The sequence below is a fragment of the Salmo salar genome, chromosome ssa08 (assembly GCF_905237065.1).
Source record: "Salmo salar chromosome ssa08, Ssal_v3.1, whole genome shotgun sequence".
Classification (NCBI taxonomy): domain Eukaryota; kingdom Metazoa; phylum Chordata; class Actinopteri; order Salmoniformes; family Salmonidae; genus Salmo; species Salmo salar.
This window is the reverse complement of record NC_059449.1, coordinates 13,087,757-13,112,694: the sequence shown is the minus strand read 5'-3', so window position 1 is coordinate 13,112,694 and position 24,938 is coordinate 13,087,757. Positions and strand designations below refer to the sequence as shown.

The window sequence follows — 24,938 nt, the reverse complement described above, 5'->3', positions numbered from 1 at the left end:
GTGTATGGCTTTAGCCTCTAAAGAGCTCAGTGTATTGATTTCTAGAAGCATGGTGAGATAGAACTCTGGAAACGCACGGCGCAGCGTCAGAAGGGTGAAGAAAGATCCTTGCGCAACAATTTTGAGTCGCATAGCAAAGGGTCTGAATACTTATGTAAATAAGGTCTCTGTTTTTTGGTAGTAAGACATTTGCAAAAATGTCTAAAAACCTGTTTTTGCTTTGTCATTATGGGTATTGTTTGTAGATTGATGAGGGGGGAAAAAAACGATTTAATCAATTTTAGAATAAGGCTGTGGAAAAAGTCAAGGGGTCTGAATACTTTGCGCTGTAAGTCAGTGCGTCCACGGTGCTACGGGAGAAGTGTTCTAGTGTAACAGGGACAATTCCACCTGGCTGTATAAATCAGGACGATAGCACCAGAAGCAGCCTCGAGACCGACAGCTCTTTTATGTCCTGATATTTCACTGGCCGTCTGCATATACAGTACGTTAATCCAACAACGTACATTATCAAAACGAAGGGGGGTCGCAGAGTAAAAAAAAAAAAAAGTCTAAATAGCAAGAGAACGTAATCCACATGAGAACGGTGAGGGGAAGAGGAAGCGCTGTAGGGAAAAGAGGAAACAATAGCACAACACGAACATACTGTCAAACACATTTACAGCTTGAACACCAAATGAGTGTTGACATCAGACCCTGGCGAGGTGGAGTGAGATGTGTGTATCAGTGTCAGTGGAGGTACGAGGGAGAACCAGAGCCCTCTCTGTGTGTGTGTGTGTGTGTGTGTGTGTGTGTGTGTGTGTGTGTGTGTGTGTGTGTGTGTGTGTACATGGTTATGCATTAGGGCTGGGAATTTCCAGGGACCTCACCATATGACATTATCACGATACTTAGGTGCCAATCTGATATGTATTACAATTGTATATCGTGATTTTATTGCGATTTGATGTACCAAACATATTGCTCACCATATGTCTGCTGCAGAGAGACAAGATAGAGCAATGAGAACACGAGTCTTGATCAGTCATGGAAATAGAAGTGCTGAAAACATATTGGCTCCCTATTTTAAAAAGAAGATGGAGAACAAGCTATGAGGGGAAAAATCCTGGAGTTTTGGAGCAGTTACAGCCAACTAGTGCACAAATAATATTGGGATACTGTCAAAATAATCATCAAAAATAATATCTCGATATGTAACTATTGATCCCCAACCCCATCACTATTACGCATGTGTGAGTGTACTTGTGTGTCTGTACGTCCATGTGTGTGTGTGCGGCGCGTGTGTATTGGAGCTAGTTTGTTTGATCTGCTCTTGACTGCTGCTGTAGCTGCTCCAGTCAGGAGCCCGAGGCTCCCAACAAAGCTTCAGGCCAACACCAATGATTACACGGGGCCTCTAAAAGGGGAGGGGCTTTACACAAGAAAATAAATACAATTTCGAGCCAGGTGCTTTAAGACCTTCTATGAAAGCCATGAATTACTTGATTTATCTGAACGAATGAAAAATAAATCCTTCTCTTTCTTTCCTTCTCTCTCACACTCTCTCTGTTTCTCTCTTTATCTTCATATCTCTCTGTCGTTCCCTTTCCCCCTCTATCGCCCTCTCTCTCTTTTTATCTCTCTCGCTCAGCCTCTGGTCTTTTCTGGAGAGAAATAGAGAAAGAAACTGTCTTCAGCTCCCGTGTTTGTGTAAAGCCGAGGCAGTTTATAAAGAGATGCATGGGGGAATAGCAGACAGCACAACTATTAAATATTTTACAGGCAAACATTCTAAAGCACATAAGCAAAGAGAAGATGTCAAGGATCTCTCATTAAAAATGTATTTCGCTACTAAGGAGCTTGAAGACGTGATGAGGAAACGGTGGAAGAGAGGAAGGGAAGGAGGAGGAATGGAGTAGTAGGTGGAGAGGACGTGTCTCTCTGGTGTTCAGAGGAAATGAAACAAACACAGGGCAGAAACTAAACAAGGTCCCACAATATAATAACGCTCCTGTTTGTTGAGGGCTTTAGTGTGGACGTGGGTGTGAGGATACACAAGACTGGAAAAGAGGGAATACATTTACATTTGAGTCATTTAGGAGATGCTCTTATCCAGAGCGACTTACAGGAGCAAATAGGGTTAAGTGCCTTGCTCAAGGGCACGTCGACAGAGTTTTCCTCCGAGATGGCTCGGGGATTCGAACCAGCCCCCTTTCGGTTACAGGCCCAACGCTCTTACCCGCTAGCATACCTACTTCATGAATACATTTGAGACCACAAGTGTGTGTTATACCTATGTCGGTGTGTGTGTGTTATGACTGTGTTATGCCTGTGCGTGTATATGTGTGTGTGTGTGTGTGTGTGTGTGTGTGTGTGTGTGTGTGTGTGATGTGCTAGAAGACATTGGACTGTGTGTCTCCATCCAGCAGACAGAATGTGCAGGACCTGATTTCCCTCCCGTCACAAAGGGCCCAGGCCTTGTTGCTGTGTGATAGTCTCCCTACGCTAATTACCACTTCATCATCCTGCCTCACACCGCATTCATCTAGGAAAATGATTATCAAGCCAGTGTCTCTCACACACACACACACACACACACACACACACACACACACACACACACACACACACACACACACACACACACACACACACACACACACACACACTTCATCCTCTTACAAGGAGGTTTCCTCCACATCCATCAGTGGGAGGACGTATTCGGTAGTGGGGAGTAATTAGTAGCAGTGTTATGGAACGATCTCCACCGCTTGCCGTGTCATGAACGGCAACCAGGTTCCTAATGAAGGGTCTTGGATGGGCGGCCGGCCCGCCGTCCACCCCAGTACCTTGCCATCTCTGTCGCCAATCAATCCCCCACGGAGAACGCCGCTGTATCACAGCGGGAAAAACGATGTGGCACGCGCCGTGCATGTGTACGCTGAGAGAGTTTCTACAAAGATGATAAATAATTCACAGCTCGTCCATCATGTGACGGGCTGCGCTGGCAGAATAACGGCAGCACCCATTCTTCAAGATGACAACAATTAAAATGACAAAAGGCCAGCGCCGCGGCCTTTTACACAAACCACTTGTGTAATTAGTAATTAGTTTACTCATAAAGGCCTCGCTCATTAGAGCCTACTGGGGAAAGTCTGTTGTCTTAGACGGAGTGTGTGTGTGTATGCATGCAAGTGTGTGTGTGTGTGTGTGTGTACAGTGCCTTCAGTATTAATACTCTCCTGAAATTTCACATTTTGTTGTGTTACATCCTGAATTCAAAATGAATAAAAAAATTATTTTAACCCGTCTACACAGAATACCCCATACTGACAAAATGAAAACATGAATTTTGACATTGATATACAGAAATATCTCATTTAAATAAGTATTCACACCTCAGTCATTGCCTATTAGAAGCACCTTTGGCAGTGATTACAGTCGTGAGTCTTTCTGGGTAAGTCTCTAAGAGCTTTGCACCCCTGGATTGTGCAATATTTGCTCGTTATTATTTTGAAAACTCTTCAAGCTCTGTCAAGTTCGTTGTTGATCATTGCTAGACAACCATTTTCAAATCTTTCCATAGATTTTCAAGCCAATTTAAGTAAAAACTGTAACTAGGCCAATCCGGAACATTCAATGTCATCTTGGTAAACAACTCCAGTGTATATTTGGCCTTGTGTTTTAGGTTATTGTCCTGCTGAAAGGTGAATTGTCTCCCAGTGTCTGTTAGAAAGCAGACTGAAACAGGTTTTCCTCTAGGAGTCGTCTGTGCTTAGCTCTATTCCGTTTCTTTTTATCCTGAAAATCTCCTTCGTCCTTGTCGATGACAAGCATACCCATAACATGATGCAACCACCCCCATGCTTGAAAATATGAAGAGTGTTACTCAGTGATGTGTTGGATTTGACCCAAACATAAGGCTTTGTATTCAGGACATAAAGTACATTTCTTTGCCACATTTTTTGCAGTATTACTTTAGTGCCTTGTTGCAAACAGGATGCATGTTATGGAATATTTGTATTCTGTACAGGCTTCCTTCTTTTCACTCTGTCATTTAAGTTAGTATTGTGGAGTAACTACAATGTTGTGTTCTCCTATCACAGCCAACTCGGTAACGGTTTTAAAGTCACATTTTGGCCTCAGGTTGAAATCTCAAATCGTTTTCTTTCCTCTCCTGCAACTGAGTTAGGAAGGACACCTTTATCTGTGTAGTGACTGGGTGTATTGATACACCATCCACAGGGTCATTAATAACTTCACCATGCTACAGGGTGATATTCAATGTCTGCTTTGTTATTTTTTATTTCTACCCATCTACCAATAGGTGTCCTTCTTTGCGAGACATTGGAAAACCTCCCTGGTCTTTGTGGTTGAATCTGTGTTTGAAATTCACTGATCAACTGAAGGACCTTACAGATATTGTATGGGTGGCGTACAGAGATAATGTAGTCATTTTAAAATGATGTTAAACACTATTTAACAGTCCATGCAACATGTTAAACACATTTTTACTCCTGAACTTATTTAGGCTTGCCATAACAATGGGGTTGAATAATTATTGAGTCGAGACATTTCAACTTTTCATTCGTTTGTATATAAAAATAAATACATTTAAAAAAAGAACAAGCGAAACTTGTAAAATATATTTTTATTCAGGCTGTAACACAACAAAATGTGGAAAAAGTCAAGGGGTTTGAATGCTTTCTGAAGGCACTGTGTGTGTGTGTGTGTGTGTGTGTGTGTGTGTGTGTGTGTGTGTGTGTGTGTGTGTGTGTGAGTTAAGGAGCACCTCGCAGAGTGCTGGATCCTCTAAATGCTGTTTAATGTAGACCACATTGACAACTGATGAGAAAGCGGGCCAATAAGACATTTATGTGAGGTAATAAAATATAATTGTTTTTGACCAACATTAGAAGATGATCTCAGCCTCTCTCCTTGTGTGTGTGTGTGTCTGTGTTGCTTTCACTAATGAATACATGGGTGCAATCATAAAAAAGATCACTATGTGCAATAAATTAAAAACACCATAGCATTAACAGACTGTGGAAAGAGGTTTTACACAACCTTTAAAACTTTAAAGCCAACTAAATTGTCTGTTTGCATCAAAACAGAACACGGTCCAATTGGACTTGGCATAGGGAGGGTGACATAATAAACAAATAGTTTAATTGTAGCCAAGTGTTCAGTGATCGGCAGCTCAGTGAGGGCTGGCTTGAAGTCCAGGATTAATGAATCGCATAGTTGGACAGACAGACTGACTGGAGCTTTGGAAGGAGTGGGGGAGTGGAGGACGAACAGACGACCACGTTCTTTAACAGTAGCCTGTCCACTAGCCAGGACTTCCTGTGTATCGCCACAGAGGACAACACAGGGTAGACAGGGAGTAAACTACACACAGAGACATCTAGCTAAGAGGCTGGGTATCTAGTATGGCCTAGTACTGAACACAAGTGCATTGCTATGTCTGCCGGGTAGGTCGAAGAAAAGAGGCCTGGAACCATGGGAAATATGCCATTCCTGCTGTCCAATTTCTTATTCAGTATGCACAGTATGCTTTGCCCTTGGACTGCTTCTACATGCATTTACCGTAGGCCTGTGTCTTATTTAAAAAACATCCAAAAACATTAGTCCTTCAAATATGTATTTTATGGAGGCCCACCATAGAAGAAATGCAAGCGTTTATAATATCCACTGATAGCTTTAAATGTTTGTTACCAAGGTTCAATGCAGCCGTTTTTATCTCAATACCAAATCATTTCTGGGTAACAATGAAGTAACTAACTGTGATTGTTTTAAATTAAAATGGTCAAAAATAAAGAAAAATAGCTTCTTAGCAAAGAGTAATTTATCAAGAAGTTTGCTAGGACTCTCTGGGAGTGGTCTGAGTGGGAAACTGAAAACCTGCTGTTATAGGCAGATTTTCCTGTTATTGGCACAGGTAAATCACGTTTTTAACTACAATGGGCCTTTAATAAATGATACATTCATGAACTTGTATTATACTGAATAAGCATGCAGTTATTGACTTATGTTTATAAATGACACAAAGAAATGACAGTTAATGACTAAAATGCCACTACTCACATATAATGAATACTATTTAAGCACTTAAATCAATCAATACGGCATGGCATGCAATTACATTGATTTAAGTTTGACATTCATGTGCACTAACAGTTTGTGATTAGTTGATTTATTCTTATTTGATCAAATAATCTACACTCAAAAACAGAGAAAATACATTGACTTTGAAACGCTATCTATGGAAGTACAGAGGACAAAGACATTAACCTCAATTAATTAATTTATGACAAATAAATAAATGGGAATTTAAGGCGTTGTGTATGAGAGCCAATATCGCTCATCTCCCCCTCTCAAACCTCAAACACTGGCAGTTAAAACATGGTAATAGATTCTCTCTGGAAGCCACTGAAACTTTGATAGCACTCTTATTTCAATGCCCAAATTGTTCTTTTTCTGACAACGACAAACGATAGTCATCCATCAAGATCCAATCAGACCCCGCCAAACAGGAGCCGGATGCATCACCCAATCAGACCCCGCCAAACAGGAGCAGGATGCGTCATCCAATCAGATCCCGCCAAACAGGAGCAGGATGCGTCACCCAATCAGACCCCGCCAAACAGGAGCAGGATCCGTCACCCAATCAGACCCCGCCAAACAGGAGCAGGATCCGTCACCCAAGCACTTCCCCAGCTCTTAAATGCTTTTTGTGTTGCCTTTGCAATTTCTTTTTTTGGGGGGACGATATTAAAAACAGTGAAACATCAAGGATTGCCAGGCTAGATAATTTGCAACCGCTGAAATTAACTTTGGTGAATAATGTGTGAGTGTGTGAGTGAGTGAGTATTAATATTACTGTGTGGAAAGGGGGATCATTTGAGGCTAGAGATTATGCAAATGATCCTATATGACCTTTATCATTAGAAACAGGACCTAGAGCAGCAACATGCGTTTCATACATCACACAGAGCACTTTGCTGAAGGACAAACAGTCATTTATAACTTCAGAAGGGATTCATTTCGGGTACAGTCAGTGAGATTGCATATACGCAAAGGCGGTATGATTTCTCCCTTTGCTTTTTTTTCTCATTAATGCAAAGGGGCCCATTGGCAGCCCCTCAAATTGCTCAAACGTTGCCTCTATCGCCGAGATCATTTCTTTTGATTTGCATAAACCATGAGTTTATAAGAATCTGAGAGGGGATAGGTTGAGGATTTGTCATACATATGACTGTGGCGCCAGAGAACCACTTCCTCTTTGTCAAACGGTGTCAGCGGTGGGAGCTAGTCCACAGCGACACCTCCAAATTAAAACGAGAGGGGTCAAACGCCTTGCTATGGAAATGGCCATGATTAAAGCTCGCCTTAAGCCGTAAGTGAGGTTCTACGGTAGCCGTGCATTAACGCATGTCCTTCCTAGTCAAATGAGGTGTACTACACAGACCATTTCCATAGCAGTGTATGTTAATTCAGCCTTCCTAATGTTGCTGTAATGTTGTTTGTGTGTTTGACAAAGGTAGCTTCAGGGTCACAGAGGAGGCTATCGCCTCCATCTATACTCCTAAACGACTTTCATCATGATGGGATTTCCCTCGTTCTTTTTTGTTTATGACAGGATCAGACCATTTCATTTGCTTATTTCGAATCTTAATTTGAATTTCCTGCTACCGTTGATCAATCCCTGATTGGATACGGGAATGGAAAGGTATTAGAAATAAAACAGTGATGAATATGCCAAACAGTCTTGATCAAAACCTAGAATCTATATCAAAACAAAAATGTTACGCAAAAACATAAAACAAGGATAAGTGTTTTACAAATGCTACATATAGGTACCATGCCATTTGACCACATCATTAAAACACCTGAGTAATTAACAGTGAGGACCTTCAAGCTGCAGGTCTTTCAGATCACATGACTAAGTTCACGGCACCTGACAACAATAAGCATGTGGATATCCTCCACACATATCCCACTCCTCCATGTAATTACTACTCTAATTCCTCATGAGCACAGAACAAAAACGAAAACAAGAGAGAGAGAGAGAAAGAGAGAGAGTAATATAATATTATTGCCTCTCCATAACATCACTGGGGTCGCTAAGATCAAAGCACTCCCATGGGGTTGCCATGCATGAGGCTGCAGACAACAGTGCAACAACACACACGAAAACACACACACACACAAATGCTCAAAATGAAAAATGGAAATACGGTCCTAATTACCGATGGGCTCAGTATCGCGCACTCCCCAATTAGCAGCAATTAAGCTCAGTGTAAATTCTGCGACAAAGGGTCTGGAAATTACACCCTAATTATATTCTTCCTCCAGGGGAGGTGTGGAGATTTAGAGGAGAGGGCTGGGTGTAAAGAGGGGGAAAATATTAACCAAAATGTTTGTTTGTTTGTTAGGAAACCACCCAGTGTTTTTTTTACCTGTTGAAATATGTTTCAAAAGAAGTGTATTGTTCTATTTTACAGAGAGAAAATATTCTTATGCCACCGACTATATTATGTACAAATCTATCTAGAATTCACAATAAATCTTCATTACCCACAACAATATGTCCAAAGTCAAACAAACCATATTAAAACACCAATGATACCTTCAAAACACAACAAAAAATGTTATATGCGGTCACCAAACTGGTATAGTCTGTGTTTTTTGATAAAGCATCATATTTTTTTAGTTTTGACAACATGCACACGTCTGTCACTGCTGGTAGGTAATGAAGGCATCCATATCCACTGGAGCAGAATTGCATAATTCAGCCATTACCGGAGGTATCCTCATAATCAGATGACCTCTACCCTTCACGGCTGAACTTGAACGTCCTGACAAATCTAAACTGGCACAGAATGGCTCTGAACACAACCACGACCACATAGAAGACTGAGCAAAGGCCCAAGGTCGTCTGGGATTGGGAAATGCTTGGGGGGGTTCGGGGTCCTCGGGGTCTGTCAATCTTAAAGTTCCCATTTACAACATCAAGTCAAGACAGGATCATTTATAGCTCGACACAAATTTATCGGAAAGGACTGCTGGAGTGAAAGCACATTTTCTAACAAAAAAATGAACATTTCATAAAATTATTATTATCATCATCAGTGGCGATTTTAGCATGTAAATCTTGGTGAGGCAACAAAGAAAAGTGGGATGCATGCCAGCAAAGCCACTACACAATACTAAACAATATATTAATTGCACATTAAATGAGCAAGCTAGGACAGACAGTCAATATAACTATTTGTTCAGCACTTTTGAAATGTACAGCGACAGAATTCAGAACATGGGCCGTTCTTACAGTGTTCTCCCTGTACACCAAGTCAGAACCGTAGGATAAATAAAGGGGGCATATAAGCAGACAATGAAAGCTCTTACAATATTCGATGATTACATTTCTCTAAAACAGGCTATAGGCTACATGTGCACCACCAAGTTAGAACAGTAGGTGAAATTAAGAGGTGAAAATAGACCAAATTATTAGGGTGAGGCACATGGGCTACTAACAGCCTACATGCACTTAGTATTACTTTCTTAGCTACAGTATACATATCTCCCTGGCATATTAGATCATTTATGCAGCAGCATACATTTTTGGACTCACCTTGTTGTGCTGTGCTCACTTTAACAGGAAGGTGGCGTGGCGGTCCTTCGTGGGAAAATTTTGTCATCAAAGTCTCTGGATTTATGGTGCTTTCAAGACAACTGGGAACTCAGGAAAAAAAACGTTGAATCATGATGACGTCAGTGATCTTCAGGTCATAGCTCTAGAAAGAGGCCCGAGTTCCCGATTTACAATTCAGAGTTTTTCCCGAGTTCCCAGTTGTCTTGAAAATATTCAGAGTTAACAGTTGTTTTAAGTGCGGCACAAATCATGCTTCATTGACAGCATGGCCAATGTTAAATGTTTATCATTTTAAACTAGGAAAAGAGACCCTTAATCTTAGACTTGGGACCACACAGCCACTCCACTGAATAGCAGGCTAATGTTTGCTTTGCAATGCTTGCAGTTAGCCACTGATTCCTTCCAAACCACTCATTGTTGAATTTGCGATTTCCAAGTTGTTGTGCAATGTCCATGTCCAATGGCCGATGAGCACCGATACGTTTTATCTATAATTTCTCTTCATTATTTCTCTTCATATGACAAGGATTAAAAAGGATTTACCAGTAGGTTGTCGACTTGATTCATGATGACTGCTAGCTAAGATTTTGAAAGTATGATGTTGACATGATCAGTCCAATCAAAGCTACTGTAGATATAATGTGATTTGACATCATTTTATCTGTGGCCAATGACCTTGAGCCTTCTTGGATGGGCCCTTCAATGTAACTATGGCAGCACCCAATAGGCATGAATTTTCGAGCTCTACCCTTAGATTTAGACTTTTATTTTTTGCAAAAAATGTGGGTCTCAAAACAGGGGTCGCCACTGATTATTATAATAGAATTTCCCAGTTAATCCATTTCCCAGGGTTTTGAGGCGGACATGGCTGGGTGACAGACACAAGACACAGTGATGTCCCCTACCCTCTCTGTATTCTAATCTAGCGTCGTCCCCTCCTCTCAATGTGTTAGTGTGATGCTGGGCTGTGCATCGTGCCCTCCTCTCAATGTGTTAGTGTGATGCTGGGCTGTGACAGGCTCATCTAGCACGGCTGTCTGGTGTATTCATGAGGCTCTCCTTCTCTCTCTCCATCACACAGCAATGCCCATTATACAGCACTTATGGTACAATGGCTGCGTGCATGCCGCCTAATCATGTCAAGTGCTGCACTTCATGGGCTTGGAGGAGAGAGAGAGAGAGAGTGTGAGAGACCCAGAGGGAAGGATGGGGGGGGGGGTTGAGGCTTGATGGTGCTGGGTGATCACCCTGTGGTTACCAAGGTAGTGGATGGATACTTTGTCAGTGGACTGGGTTGATATGGTGGAAAACAACTACATGAATACTGCTGCTACTCATACATTTTTAAAGAGCCACTGCTGGCCTTAATGACTCCCTGATCAAAAATAAAGGTTCAATAAATACAAATAATGAAAGTAGGAGAAAAATTATGTAATAGTTACATTATTTCAAACATTTTAGACTCCCTCACCATTACCAGCTCTGCAATAGGTGGCGCTGGTCTGGAGCGAGAGAAGGAGAGAAAGACGAAGATCAAAGTAAATCCAGAGAAAGAATAAAAACTGAAGGTCCCTGAGTAAAGGATGGATCCCCCCTCCATCCCCCTCCATCCCCTCCATCCCCTCCATCCCCCTCCATCTCCCTCCATCTCCCTCCATTCTCTGTAACATCACGCCAGTATTTCATGTGCCCTTTTCTGCTTTCGCTGCAGAACAAAGCCGCTGGATCCCAAAGATAAAAAGCCGATTTTTTGGTAAATGGTGAAAGTGTGGAAATAAATGACCAGCTGTGGCCTGAGTGTAATTACAGTGGCTGGGAGAGCAGTGATCTATCACGAGCCCCAGGAGAGGGGGTGACACGCACAGCGCCATGGGGTTAGTCAAAGGAGATAACTAACTAACTACTGAACCCTGAACAATCGATACTCCCCAGATATTGCATCCTGGGAGAAGGGAGAGGGGGGAAAAAAGAAGGTAAAAACTTCCCCAATGGCTTTTTATTGAGATATTGATCAGGGCCCTCTAATCAGGACCTTGCTGGGCCAAGGCCATATACTTTCTTAAGGGTATATGGAACGGATAAATCTGGAGAGTTGTCACACTACATAGAGGAGGCTGAGCTCTGAGGCGGTAGACGGTGGGATGTAATAGGTCTTTCTGGAGAGGGAGGAAGGAAGAGAGGGGATTCACACTGTATAACAGGGATTCATTACAGAGCTGAGGAGGAAGAGGAGGAGGAAGAAGAGGCGTAAGAAGATGAGGAATAAGAGGAGGGAGATGAGCAGGCAGAGGAGGAGGAATAAGAGGTGGGAGAGGAAGAAGAATAAGAGGGAATAAGAAGGAGGGAGAGGAGGAGGAATAAGGAGGGAGGGGGAGTGAGAGGAGGAAGGAGAGGAGGATGAGAGGGGGAGGGAGATGTGAGAGATGAGAGGATGGAGAGGGAGAGGAGGATGGAGAGGGAGGAGGAGGATGAGAGGGAGAGGAGGATGGAGAGGGAGAGGAGGGGGAGAGGGAGAGGAGGATGGAGAGGGAGAGGAGGATGGAGAGGAGGATGGAGAGGGAGAGGAGGCTGGAGAGGAGGATGGAGAGGAGGATGGAGAGGGAGAGGAGGATGGAGAGGGAGAGGAGGATGGAGAGGGAGAGGAGGATGAGAGGGAGAGGAGGATGAGAGGGAGAGGAGGATGAGAGGGAGAGGAGGATGAGAGGGAGAGGAGGATGAGAGGGAGAGGAGGATGGAGAGAGAGAGGAGGATGAGAGGGAGAGGAGGATGGAGAGGGAGAGGAGGATGGAGAGGGAGAGGAGGATGAGAGGGAGAGGAGGATGAGAGGGAGATGGAGAGGGAGAGGAGGATGGAGAGGGGGATGGAGAGGGAGAGGAGGATGGAGAGGGGGATGGAGAGGGGGATGGAGAGGGAGAGGAGGATGGAGAGGGAGAGGAGGATGGAGAGGGAGAGGAGGATGAGAGGGAGAGGAGGATGAGAGGGAGAGGAGGATGAGAGGGAGAGGAGGATGGAGGATTGAGAGGAGGATGGAGAGGGAGAGGAGGATGGAGAGGAGGAGGGAGAGGAGGAGGGAGAGGAGGATGGAGAGGATGGAGAGGAGGATGGAGAGGATGGAGAGGGAGAGGAGGATGGAGAGGAGGATGGAGAGGAGGAGGGAGAGGAGGATGGAGAGGAGGATGGAGAGGAGGATGGAGAGGGAGGATGGAGAGGGAGGATGGAGAGGGAGGATGGAGAGGAGGATGAGAGGAGGATGAGAGGAGGATGGAGAGGAGTTTGGAGAGGAGTTTGGAGAGGAGTATGGAGAGGGAGAGGAGGATGGAGAGGGAGAGGAGGATGGAGAGGGAGAGGAGGATGGAGAGGGAGAGGAGGATGGAGAGGGAGAGGAGGATGGAGAGGGAGAGGAGGATGAGAGGAGGATGAGAGGAGGATGGAGAGGAGGATGGAGAGGAGGATGGAGAGGAGGATGGAGAGGAGGATGGAGAGGAGGATGGAGAGGGAGAGGAGGATGGAGAGGAGGATGGAGAGGAGAATGGAGAGGGAGAGGAGGATGGAGAGGAGGTTGGAGAGGGAGAGGAGGATGGAGAGGAGGATGGGGAGGGAGAGGAGGATGGAGAGGAGGATGGAGATGGAGAGGAGGATGAGAGGAGGATGGAGATGGAGAGGAGGATGGAGAGGGAGAGGAGGTAAGATCAGTGTGCTTCAGGAGACACACCTGCAAAATAAACTGTTTTCTACACTAAACACTGAAGATTGAATTCACCCAAATCACTCCTAAATACCTGTCTCAGAAGAAAACTAATAGCCACATTATCCTGGACTAAATCCCTTAAACCTTTGATCCCTAAAGAGTGAGAGCATTAGTTTCATTCCTCGATCCTGCGATGAGGCTTGTTTAACCGTTAGCCGTCCATGGTAAGTAACATATGGACAGCATCAACCGTTAATATGTTCCACCATGACATGTTGTTACTATTTCTTACAAGCCCAGCCACTGTACTGTAAACACAGTTAGAAGCAAATGTTATCATTAGGGCATATTCTAATTCCTATCCATAACCCTTGACATCTCGCCTGCACGGTATGGCCATGCAGAACAGATACACATCATTTTATATCATGTATGGAATGTTGGCCTGTCAAACTTTAACATGCTCCTCTCTGGAGATTTGGAGAACATCCCTCCTCCTACATGTCACCACATTGAAAATAATATATAATAATCCCAGACACGCGTGGCGTGATGAACGAGGCCGAGGGTTTCACTTTAAATCCGTTTAAGGCTCGACGCTACAGATTTCCCCTCCCGATAGCGACCGTCTCATTTACTAAAGATGAGCATCAATGACATCTCGGCTTTCTTCGAAACCCTCGTTGTTTACAGTAAAAACTGTTTACGGCTTAAAACCGACTGCAGATGGATATCCGGGGCAGTAGCTTCGCCAGCTCAACTCTAACTTTCCAGGTAGGCTAATTGATTTTGGAGTAGGCCTCGGACAGAGCTAAGCCTAAAGAAAACAACGATCAATTCATCTAGGAGAGAGAACGGAAGGCGGATGTTGTAGAGTAGCGCTGTTGTCCGACAGCTGTGCTAGCTCTGCACGGCATGCTGGGTCTGGGTCAGCACGCATGTTTGTATCACAGGCCCTACAGTGTTTATAAGCAAAGCAAAAAACATTAACACCATTGAAGTTACCGCAGCTAAAGAGGCTAACAAACTGGAAATATAGTGGTAGGTCTCAGAGCATGTTGTTTCACTGTGACCGCGTAATTAAATTGTAAGGCATAACAAAAGCACTTAAGTGCTAAAAAGGTCATTGTCTTATTGGCCTACCGCCCTGATACAAATCACCATAACATTTCCTAAATCAACTTTTTCACACAGATTATAATCCTACCGTGATATTTTATTCAAACTAATTCAATAGAACGTCCAGCTTTTTGCCAGCCTTGACAACAATGATGTACTGCTATGGATTATGAAACATATACAAAAGATAGGTATCAGGATTAGGGTACATTTCAAATCCTGGCCTGGTGTTTATTCTAGTCCCTGAACTCTGCTATGGGAAACTGATCAGCAGATAGGACCGAGGGCCTCGGAGTTTTACAGAACACAAACAGGCACTTGAGAACATGCTCTGAACCTTCTCCAGGCAACCATTACAGATGACTCATCGTGTGTGTGTGTGTGTGTGTGTGTGTGTGTGTGTGTGTGTGTGTGTGTGTGTGTGTGTGTGTGTGTGTGTGTGTGTGTGTGTGTGTGTGTGTCTTCCCAGACATCCTGGGATAAACATTGATGCTCTAGGTCCTGATTGTAACAATCCTCATTGACAGGCAAGTGTCCCAACTTCCTCATTCAGTTATCCCTTAAACAATCTCAGCCCAGCTGCACTGTACGTCCCATTAACACTCAATATGAAGCAACGATGCAGCTGGACAGACCTGGTAAATGTATCATAGTGTATGTAGAGCAAGTCAATCAGCTATAGGTTATATATGTTGCCATTGGAATTGTGACCTATTTTTCCTGTCAATGAAGGAGGCTCAATGTGTGTAGTGTTTGAGTGTGTGTGTGTCTCTCTGTGTGTGCGTGTGTAATCAAGGACTGATGATTGGCTGAAATTAGTCTGTTGGCAAATGCCAAGGTTATTATTTATTCATTTTATGACTGGTAGACAATGCAAGACAGAGGTAAGTATGCATGTGTGTGTGTGTCTGCTGCTGGGCTGGAGAAGAGCAGGGGTTAGCGGAGTGAATACAGGTCCTTTGTTTCTGCAGGATGCGTGCTACAGATTCACTTTGGAGGAGTGTGTTAAGTTGTATGCTACGAACAGTGAGACTCAGGGTGCATTCCAAATTGCACTCTTTTCCCTAATAATATACTAATCGGCCAGAGCTCAATAATAAAATAAAAAAATGAATTGTGAAAACACCATTTACAAAATTCCACAAAATAATAAAACTGGATCAATCTTTCTTAGATGGGTAACAAATCCCCTTCTCAGGTTCAACAATAGCACAATGGCTATTGTGTGTTGTACACAAAGGAAACTGGTCGATTGTCCCCATATAGAGTTAGTAGATGAGAGAACACCATCAACCCCATCTCTCTGTCAGAGTAAAGCCCAGAATTCTATTTCACCCTGATGGTTCTGGTGGAGCAATGACACACTACAAGATAAAACAGTAACGCTAATATTGATAGTTTGTCCATTACAGGTCAGCTAACTGTCCTGGGAACAGTTACAAAGCTGTTAGTTTCCATCTCACAAGGCCGGATCGATGCAGAGGCATACTGTTTCAATTTTGCCAGAATTGATTTTTTTCTGTAACACCCCAACCTCGGAGCATTCATCTTTCTGAAGGAAGGGAAGATTTGATTTACTGAAGAAAAATTGGAGTGCGCATCACCAAGATATATTTTTTTGCCGGGCGGCGAGAGAGCGTGACACACAACAAAGATGGATGTCCTACGGCTGAGAAGGCTCTAGCCTACGGCTGTTCCATTACAACACGGTGGAGCGGCGGAGCAGAAGGGTGAGCTGCTTAAAGGGAGGGAGAACTAATTAAAAGAGAAAGGGGGAGAGAGAGAAAGGAAGAGAGAGAGTTTGAGAGAGATAGAGGGGAAAGGGAGAGGAGGAAGAGGGCGATTAAGTGGAGGAGAAACAGAGGTGGTGCACCTTCAAACATCCCCAAATGCAATAATCATCACCATGTTACACATTTGGCACAAAACACAACACTAACTACTACTCTAAATCTGAACTTGTACTCTCTCTCCCCTCCCACACTGTACACGGCAGCTGCAGTACCTTCTCTTGTCATTTCTCCCTTCTCTCCCCTGCCTTCTCGCCTATCGCTTCTCTCTCCTATACCTTCTCTTCCTATCCCTGCTCTCCCTTCTCCCACCTCCCCAGCATCCAGAGTGAATTTCCATGGTACATTAGCCAGCTTATTAGGATGTAATGAAGGAGGGCGTTGAGGAAAGGGGAGTGTGTCCTCCGAGACACTGCTCAACCGTTCTCCATCATCTACCCCTCATCGCTCTCTCTCCCCGTCCTCATCTCTCTCCCTCTCTCTGTCCGGCCACTTTGCCGGGTGTCATATAAATGAAAGATGACTTGTCTCCTGACCCAAATAAACACCAACGCTGCCTAGATGCTCTGTCGGGCCGCTCACTCGCTCCAGAAAAAAAAGTGAGGAATAAAATGAGTGCTGCCAGTCGCTTCATCTGTGGCCACCTCAGAGCTGGTTATTCACGTTGTCTGTGGTTTTGGATCAGAGTGCTGGCGTGTGGTACACCAGAGTCTCCAGAGGATGTGACTGTAATGTAAAGATGAGCAGGTAGCGTTCCCTGTCTGTCTGTCCTGTCCCTCAGTCCACGTAATGACGAGGTGTGTGTGTGTGCGTGCGTGTGTGTGTACACCAATGACGGCCAAGGGCAGATCTCAGAACAGAAAATAAGAGTTACTTCCCTTTGTTGGAGGGAGACCTCCCTAGATATTCCAGTACAATGGAGAGAGAGGTGGATGAATAAAGGAGTGAGAGAGAGAGAGAGAGAGAGAGAGAGAGAGAGAGAGAGAGAGAGAGAGAGAGAGAGAGAGAGAGAGAGAGAGAGAGAGAGAGAGAGAGAGAGAGAGAGAGAGAGAGAGAGAAAACCACCTAACACCTCACGTCTCCAGGGGCCAGGGCTGGTGTAAGCTGGATATTAAGACACAAATTGCATTCAGGCTGGTCACGGCGTGTCAGATGATATTAGATGCCTGCCGTGAGGAAAACAACAATTCCCATCAGCCTGTTCTGAGAGAAAAATAATATTTTCATTTTCGGCCCCTTTATTGAATAGAAACTTTAGGGAATACGCCTTTATAGGAGCTTGTGAATTTTCCACCTCTCGACAAAGGTCGTAATCATGGCGGCGTGTACCCTTTGTTGCTCCCAGATTTCATTTTCACCACTGCTGATAGAAAAGGTGTTCTCTCCCTCCCTCACTTGTTTGCTGTAATGTTGCAGCACCCACATGTTTTAGTCTGTGTGCATGCGTGCGTGTCCGTCTCTCTATGTCGTGTCCTTGTGCGTGTGACTGTGTGTGAACAGTCTGTATCGTATCCATTGCCCCCTTCTCTGTGTTTTCTGTGGCACTAGCTCCCCTCCCCCCACACACTGCTGCCTGCATGGGGTCCCCGTCGCAGAGCTGCACCACCTGACCTTCTCGGTAATTGACCAAAAATATTGATGCAATGGCACAGGTCTGATTGTGATTTATTAAAAGCTTGGGCCCGGCTCCCAGGCCCGGTGCCAGCGGCTCCCTGCTCCCAGCCTGGCCCATCGGCAGCCATTAGGAAAACCATCAATACTGTAGCAGCACAATAACACAATGAAAGAAAGGCACGGTAATGGGGAAGGGAGAGTCTCTCTGGGCTGCGGAGGTGCATAGCAAATAGCTTGGCCTTGTTGTGTGAATATACACAGAGAGAGAGAGAGAGAGAGAGAGAGAGAGAGAGAGAAAGAGAGAGAGAGAGAAGAGAGAGAGAGAAGGAGAGAGAGAGAAGGAGAGAGAGAGAGAAGGAGAGAGAGAGAGAAGGAGAGAGAGAGAGAAGGAGAGAGAGAGAGAAGGAGAGAGAGAGAGAAGGAGAGAGAGAGAGAAGGAGAGAGAGAGAAGGAGAGAGAGAGAGAAGGAGAGAGAGAGAAGGAGAGAGAGAGAGAGAAGGAGAGAGAGAGAGAGAAGGAGAGAGAGAAGGAGAGAAGGAGAGAGAGAGAAGGAGAGAGAGAGAAGGAGAGAGAGAGAAGGAGAGAGAGAGAGAAGGAGAGAGAGAGAAGGGAGAGAGAGAGAAGGAGAGAGAGAAGGAGAGAGAGAGAGAGGGGTGTGTAATATAATATTGCCTGTCCATAACATCACTGGGGTCGCTAAGAAAAGCATAGAGAAGGAGAGGATAGAGAAGGAGAGAAAGAAGAGAAGGAGAGCGAAAGATAGGGAGAGAAAGATACTCATGGGAGGCAAAAATCTAAGAGACCAGAGAACAAAATATAAAAAAATGTGGGGAAAGGAAAGGAAAGAGAGAGAGAGAGAGAGAGAGCGAGCCCCTGGTGTAAGAGCAACCGCAAACTGAGCTCACACACAGACGAGTCTCAGGAGAGTCAATTCAGACTAACAAGAGGGAACCAACCGACCAACAGCAGGCTGACTGTTCAACCATGATATACTGTACCCAACCTGCCAGCACACAAACAGCACAGGCCATCATTAGGGAAAACCCCCATTGACTTCTAACTGGCCTGTTTTGTTGAAACCAACATTGAGCTTTCTAAGCTTTTCTATAGTTTTAATCTCTTTCATCTCTGTCCAAAGTCAATGGATCATGCATCCCATACCTCGGCGTTTGCACCGGTGCAGACCTAACTCAATCACTAACTCCCAGGAGGGAGAATACAGTCATTACAGTGGTCTTAATGGATGTGCTGTACTCTAAGGAAAGCTACGGCTCATTTAAAAGGCAGGTGTATCCTCGTTTTTACCATCACCAATGCTCAATGTTCTTATTATGTCCATTTTTGACAGGAAGTTTGGACACTGGGAAAACAATTGCAAAATCGGACCATTTCCCCAATACATTGCTTCATTTGAATTGGTATGTTAGTATGGAGACTGGAACATCCCTGTGGCTCAGTTGGTAGAGCATGGTGTTTGCAACACCAGGGTTGTGGGTTCGATTCCCACGGGGGGCCAGTACAAAAAAAAAAAATGTATGAAATGTATGCATTCACTACTGTAAGTCGCTCTGGATAAGAGCGTCTGCTAAATGACTAAAATGGAAAATGGAAAAATGGAACAGAGCCGCAGTACTTTAGACTGAACATGTGATGGTGCTGAGTGGAACCTGATGAAGGCTATCTATACTGAACACCAAAAAACAGATCATTTGATTAGTTGAGTGAGGTGTGTTAGTGCCGGGCCGGAACGCAAGCCTGCACCCCCAATAGAGCTCCGGGAACAGAGTTGGAGAACCCCTGCTCTAGATTGTAGATGTAGAACTACGTAGACTTTTACCTGAAGGCAGAGCTTCCCCAGGCACCGTGTTTGTCCGTCAGGATGTTGACTATCTTCTGGATGAGCTGGGTGGCTGTCACGTGGTCGCGGTACTTGGCCGCTCGGATCAGGTGGTCGCACATCCTCTCCTCATCACGCTTCTCAGCCGAGTACTGGGCACAGTGGGACTGGGGGTCAAAGACAAAACAACAGGTTAACTTTTCTGTCAAAAACACAATGACGTAAGCATCATTACAAATGAATTGTATGTGCAGTGCTCAATAAAAAGTCTTTATAGTACATTTAAAGAGAAACCCAGGAGGTATGCATTCTGAAGAGAATACTGGCATACACATAGTATGCAACTTCATATTGTATGTATGGAACTAGCATGTATTCTGGGAAAAATGGTATAGGCTACTACACACCATGTAAAACGACACAATATAAGACTCTAGCAGCTGTGTGTGTGTAGAAACGCTACCTTGAGTAAAACAAAATGAAAATCTGGGGTCATTTTCTGGCCCTTATGTCACCTTGATTAATAACAGCGGACATTATAGTTACTAATGCCTCCCGGGCTCCGAATCACAAAACAGAGGTTGTTTTCTCTGTCTGAATGTGTTATCAGAAATGGCCTTTGAACTCAGAGTAGATGGTATATACAATAACACCTATACTGAGGAACAAAAACAGCCAGACTTGAAATGCTAAGATAAACTGAGCAAAATATGAAGCAGAGTTAAACTGTAAAATAAAGTCATATAACCGACTGAAAACATTTGAGTACACTGCATACTTCTAACAGCCGTTAGCCATGTAGTGTAGAAATACAAGCAACAAAGAAATGAGGAATACATGTTACTATCATGTACAGTACCTCAGGCAAAAATCATGGCCATATTACTGTGATTTCAGTGCATCCGTTGGATACTGAAAGGTTACAGCATCAATACCAGCAACTCTTAATGCAATTCCCAATGCTACATGATTTAATGCAATTCCCAATGCTACATGATTTAATGCAATTCCCAATGCTACATGATTTAATGCAATTCCCAATGCTACATGATTTAATGCAATTCCCAATGCTACATGATTTAATGCAATTCCCAATGCTATATGATTTAATGCAATTCCCAATGCTACATGATTTAATGCAATTCCCAATGCTCAAATGAAATGAACCTAAAAGGCAGCCCATTGGTGGAGAACACACACATACATCCCCAGCCTTAGATCCATAGCCGTACAAATGCAACCTGCCTCACCAGTAACCTTAGCAACCAGTAAACACACTAAAGTGCTTGATAATGATTGGTCCTCCTCTCCAATTGGAACGGTGACTTTTCATACCTGACAGGAAATCTATAGGTCTGGATCACGTTCTGGAAGGCTATTGGGCCCTAATTATCAATCTACGTCTCTTTGTGGAGCATTAGAGTGGTCCTTGACCTTAAAGCATGACGTGTGTGTGTGTGTGTGTGTGTGTGTGTGTGTGTGTGTGTGTGTGTGTGTGTGTGTGTGTGTGTGTGTGCGTGCGTGTTGAAAGGAAGAAGAGTTGTTAAGGGAGTATAGGGAGAGGGAATGGTACTGAATGTTTGAAACATATGTTAGCCCCCTGGAACAGACGACAGCGCGTCTATACTTTACGACGGGACGGAACAAGAAACGTTCCTTCCAGCCTGTCTTGACGTGTGACTTCTGCGTCACTAATCAGCAGCGCTGCAGTTCAAACACATCATCGTAAACACGCTGGTCATTCACCGCGGACCAAAACACCTAGTCCCCCATAGTGACGTGTGCTTTTCTAACGGGCCTGGCGGCGAGGGGAAGTAGTTTCACTGAGCGACTCCCCACTGAAATAACAAGCAAACAGCTGAACACATAACAGACCCATTAATACAAGGCCTCCATTTCGGGGTAAAACGATGTGGAAAAGACATGTCAGAGTGTAGATTCTGGGGGTCGTTCCACTGCTCTGAAATCGTCATACATAGAGGATATTAGACTACTAGAGTCGTGTTGGTTCTTACATACTCAGCCTGCTAGCTCTAGATGCCTACATAATAACCTACCTCCATCCTCTACGCTTCCAATAGGCTGACAGAACAAAGGACACTGAGTGAGTCAGGGAACACTTTTTAAACACATCACCCCTCTGCTAATTTCAAAGGGAGCGGGGGGGAATAGTAAAATAGCATAAACGGCCTAGTGCCATTTGCAACCAGAGGGGGCCCCCTTTACCTCAGTGGAAACGGCACATAAAGGGTCTATCCTGAAACTGACTGAGACGAAAAAAGAGATTCAGACATCAGGATCAATGTCTAGTCTACCTGGTAGCCAGATTCAGACATCAGGATCAATGTCTAGTCTACCTGGTAGCCAGATTCAGACATCAGGATCAATGTCTAGTCTACCTGGTAGCCAGATTCAGACATCAGGATCAATGTCTAGTCTACCTGGTAGCCAGATTCAGACATCAGGATCAATGTCTAGTCTACCTGGTAGCCAGATTCAGACATCAGGATCAATGTCTAGTCTACCTGGTAGCCAGATTCAAACATCAGGGTCAATGTCTAGTCTACCTGGTAGCCAGATTCAGACATCAGGATCAATGTCTAGTCTACCTGGTAGCCAGATTCAAACATCAGGATCAATGTCTAGTCTACCTGGTAGCCAGATTCAAACATCAGGATCAATGTCTAGTCTACCTGGTAGCCAGATTCAGACATCAGGATCAATGTCTAGTCTACCTGGTAGCCAGATTCAGACATCAGGGTCAATGTCTAGTCTACCTGGTAGCCAGATTCAAACATCAGGATCAATGTCTAGTCTACCTGGTAGCCAGATTCAGACATCAGGATCAATGTCTAGTCTACCTGGTAGCCAGATTCAGACATCAGGGTCAATGTCTAGTCTACCTGGTAGCCAGATTCAGACATCAGGGTCAATGTCTAGTCTACCTGGTAGCCAGATTCAGACATCAGGATCAATGTCTAGTCTACCTGGTAGCCAGATTCCGACATCAGGATCAATGTCTAGTCTACCTGGTAGCCAGATTCAAACATCAGGATCCATGTCTAGTCTACCTGGTAGCCAGATTCCGACATCAGGATCTATGTCTAGTCTACCTGGTAGCCAGATTCAGACATCAGAATCAATGTCTAGTCTACCTGGTAGCCAGATTCAGACATCAGGGTCAATGTCTAGTCTACCTGGTAGCCAGATTCAGACATCAGGATCAATGTCTAGTCTACCTGGTAGCCAGATTCAAACATCAGGATCAATGTCTAGTCTACCTGGTAGCCAGATTCAAACATCAGGATCAATGTCTAGTCTACCTGGTAGCCAGATTCCGACATCAGGATCAATGTCTAGTCTACCTGGTAGCCAGATTCAAACATCAGGATCAATGTCTAGTCTACCTGGTAGCCAGATTCAAACATCAGGATCCATGTCTAGTCTACCTGGTAGCCAGATTCAAACATCAGGATCTATGTCTAGTCTACCTGGTAGCCAGATTCCGACATCAGGATCAATGTCTAGTCTACCTGGTAGCCAGATTCAAACCTCAGGATCAATGTCTAGTCTACTTGGTAGCCAGATTCAAACATCAGGGTCAATGTCTAGTCTACCTGGTAGCCAGATTCCGACATCAGGATCAATGTCTAGTCTACCTGGTAGCCAGATTCCGACATCAGGATCAATGTCTAGTCTACCTGGTAGCCAGATTCCGACATCAGGATCAATGTCTAGTCTACCTGGTAGCCAGATTCAAAGATCAGGGTCAATGTCTAGTCTACCTGGTAGCCAGATTCCGACATCAGGATCAATGTCTAGTCTACCTGGTAGCCAGATTCCGACATCAGGATCAATGTCTAGTCTACCTGGTAGCCAGATTCAGACATCAGGATCAATGTCTAGTCTACCTGGTAGCCAGATTCAAACATCAGGGTCAATGTCTAGTCTACCTGGTAGCCAGATTCAGACATCAGGGTCAATGTCTAGTCTACCTGGTAGCCAGATTCAGACATCAGGATCCATGTCTAGTCTACCTGGTAGCCAGATACAAACATCAGGGTCAATGTCTAGTCTACCTGGTAGCCAGATTCAGACATCAGAATCAATGTCTAGTCTACCTGGTAGCCAGATTCCGACATCAGGATCCATGTCTAGTCTACCTGGTAGCCAGATTCCGACATCAGGATCCATGTCTAGTCTACCTGGTAGCCAGATTCCGACATCAGGATCCATGTCTAGTCTACCTGGTAGCCAGATTCCGACATCAGGATCCATGTCTAGTCTACCTGGTAGCCAGATTCCGACATCAGGATCAATGTCTAGTCTACCTGGTAGCCAGATTCAAACATCAGGATCAATGTCTAGTCTACCTGGTAGCCAGATTCAGACATCAGAATCAATGTCTAGTCTACCTGGTAGCCAGATTCCGACATCAGGATCAATGTCTAGTCTACCTGGTAGCCAGATTCAGACATCAGGATCAATGTCTAGTCTACCTGGTAGCCAGATTCCGACATCAGGATCAATGTCTAGTCTACCTGGTAGCCAGATTCCGACATCAGGATCAATGTCTAGTCTACCTGGTAGCCAGATTCCGACATCAGGATCCATGTCTAGTCTACCTGGTAGCCAGATTCAGACATCAGGATCAATGTCTAGTCTACCTGGTAGCCAGATTCCGACATCAGGATCAATGTCTAGTCTACCTGGTAGCCAGATTCCGACATCAGGATCCATGTCTAGTCTACCTGGTAGCCAGATTCCGACATCAGGATCTATGTCTAGTCTACCTGGTAGCCAGATTCAAACATCAGGATCAATGTCTAGTCTACCTGGTAGCCAGATTCAGACATCAGGGTCAATGTCTAGTCTACCTGGTAGCCAGATTCAGACATCAGAATCAATGTCTAGTCTACCTGGTAGCCAGATTCCGACATCAGGATCAATGTCTAGTCTACCTGGTAGCCAGATTCCGACATCAGGATCAATGTCTAGTCTACCTGGTAGCCAGATTCAAACATCAGGATCAATGTCTAGTCTACCTGGTAGCCAGATTCCGACATCAGGATCCATGTCTAGTCTACCTGGTAGCCAGATTCAAACATCAGGGTCAATGTCTAGTCTACCTGGTAGCCAGATTCCGACATCAGGATCAATGTCTAGTCTACCTGGTAGCCAGATTCCGACATCAGGATCAATGTCTAGTCTACCTGGTAGCCAGATTCCGACATCAGGATCAATGTCTAGTCTACC

General features: G+C 44.4%; 1 protein-coding gene across 5 annotated transcripts in view; it reads right to left on the bottom strand.

Annotated features, from left to right (window-relative positions):
- Positions 1 to 24,938, bottom strand: part of LOC106610178 (lipopolysaccharide-responsive and beige-like anchor protein) — a 308,280-nt gene that overhangs the window by 137,841 nt on the left and 145,501 nt on the right. For all 5 annotated transcript variants that reach the window (XM_045722739.1, XM_045722741.1, XM_045722742.1 and 2 more), the window contains exon 37: positions 19,683 to 19,849. In XM_045722739.1, coding sequence (XP_045578695.1) covers positions 19,683 to 19,849 — 167 coding nt within the window. The remainder of the gene's footprint in view (positions 1 to 19,682; positions 19,850 to 24,938) is intronic.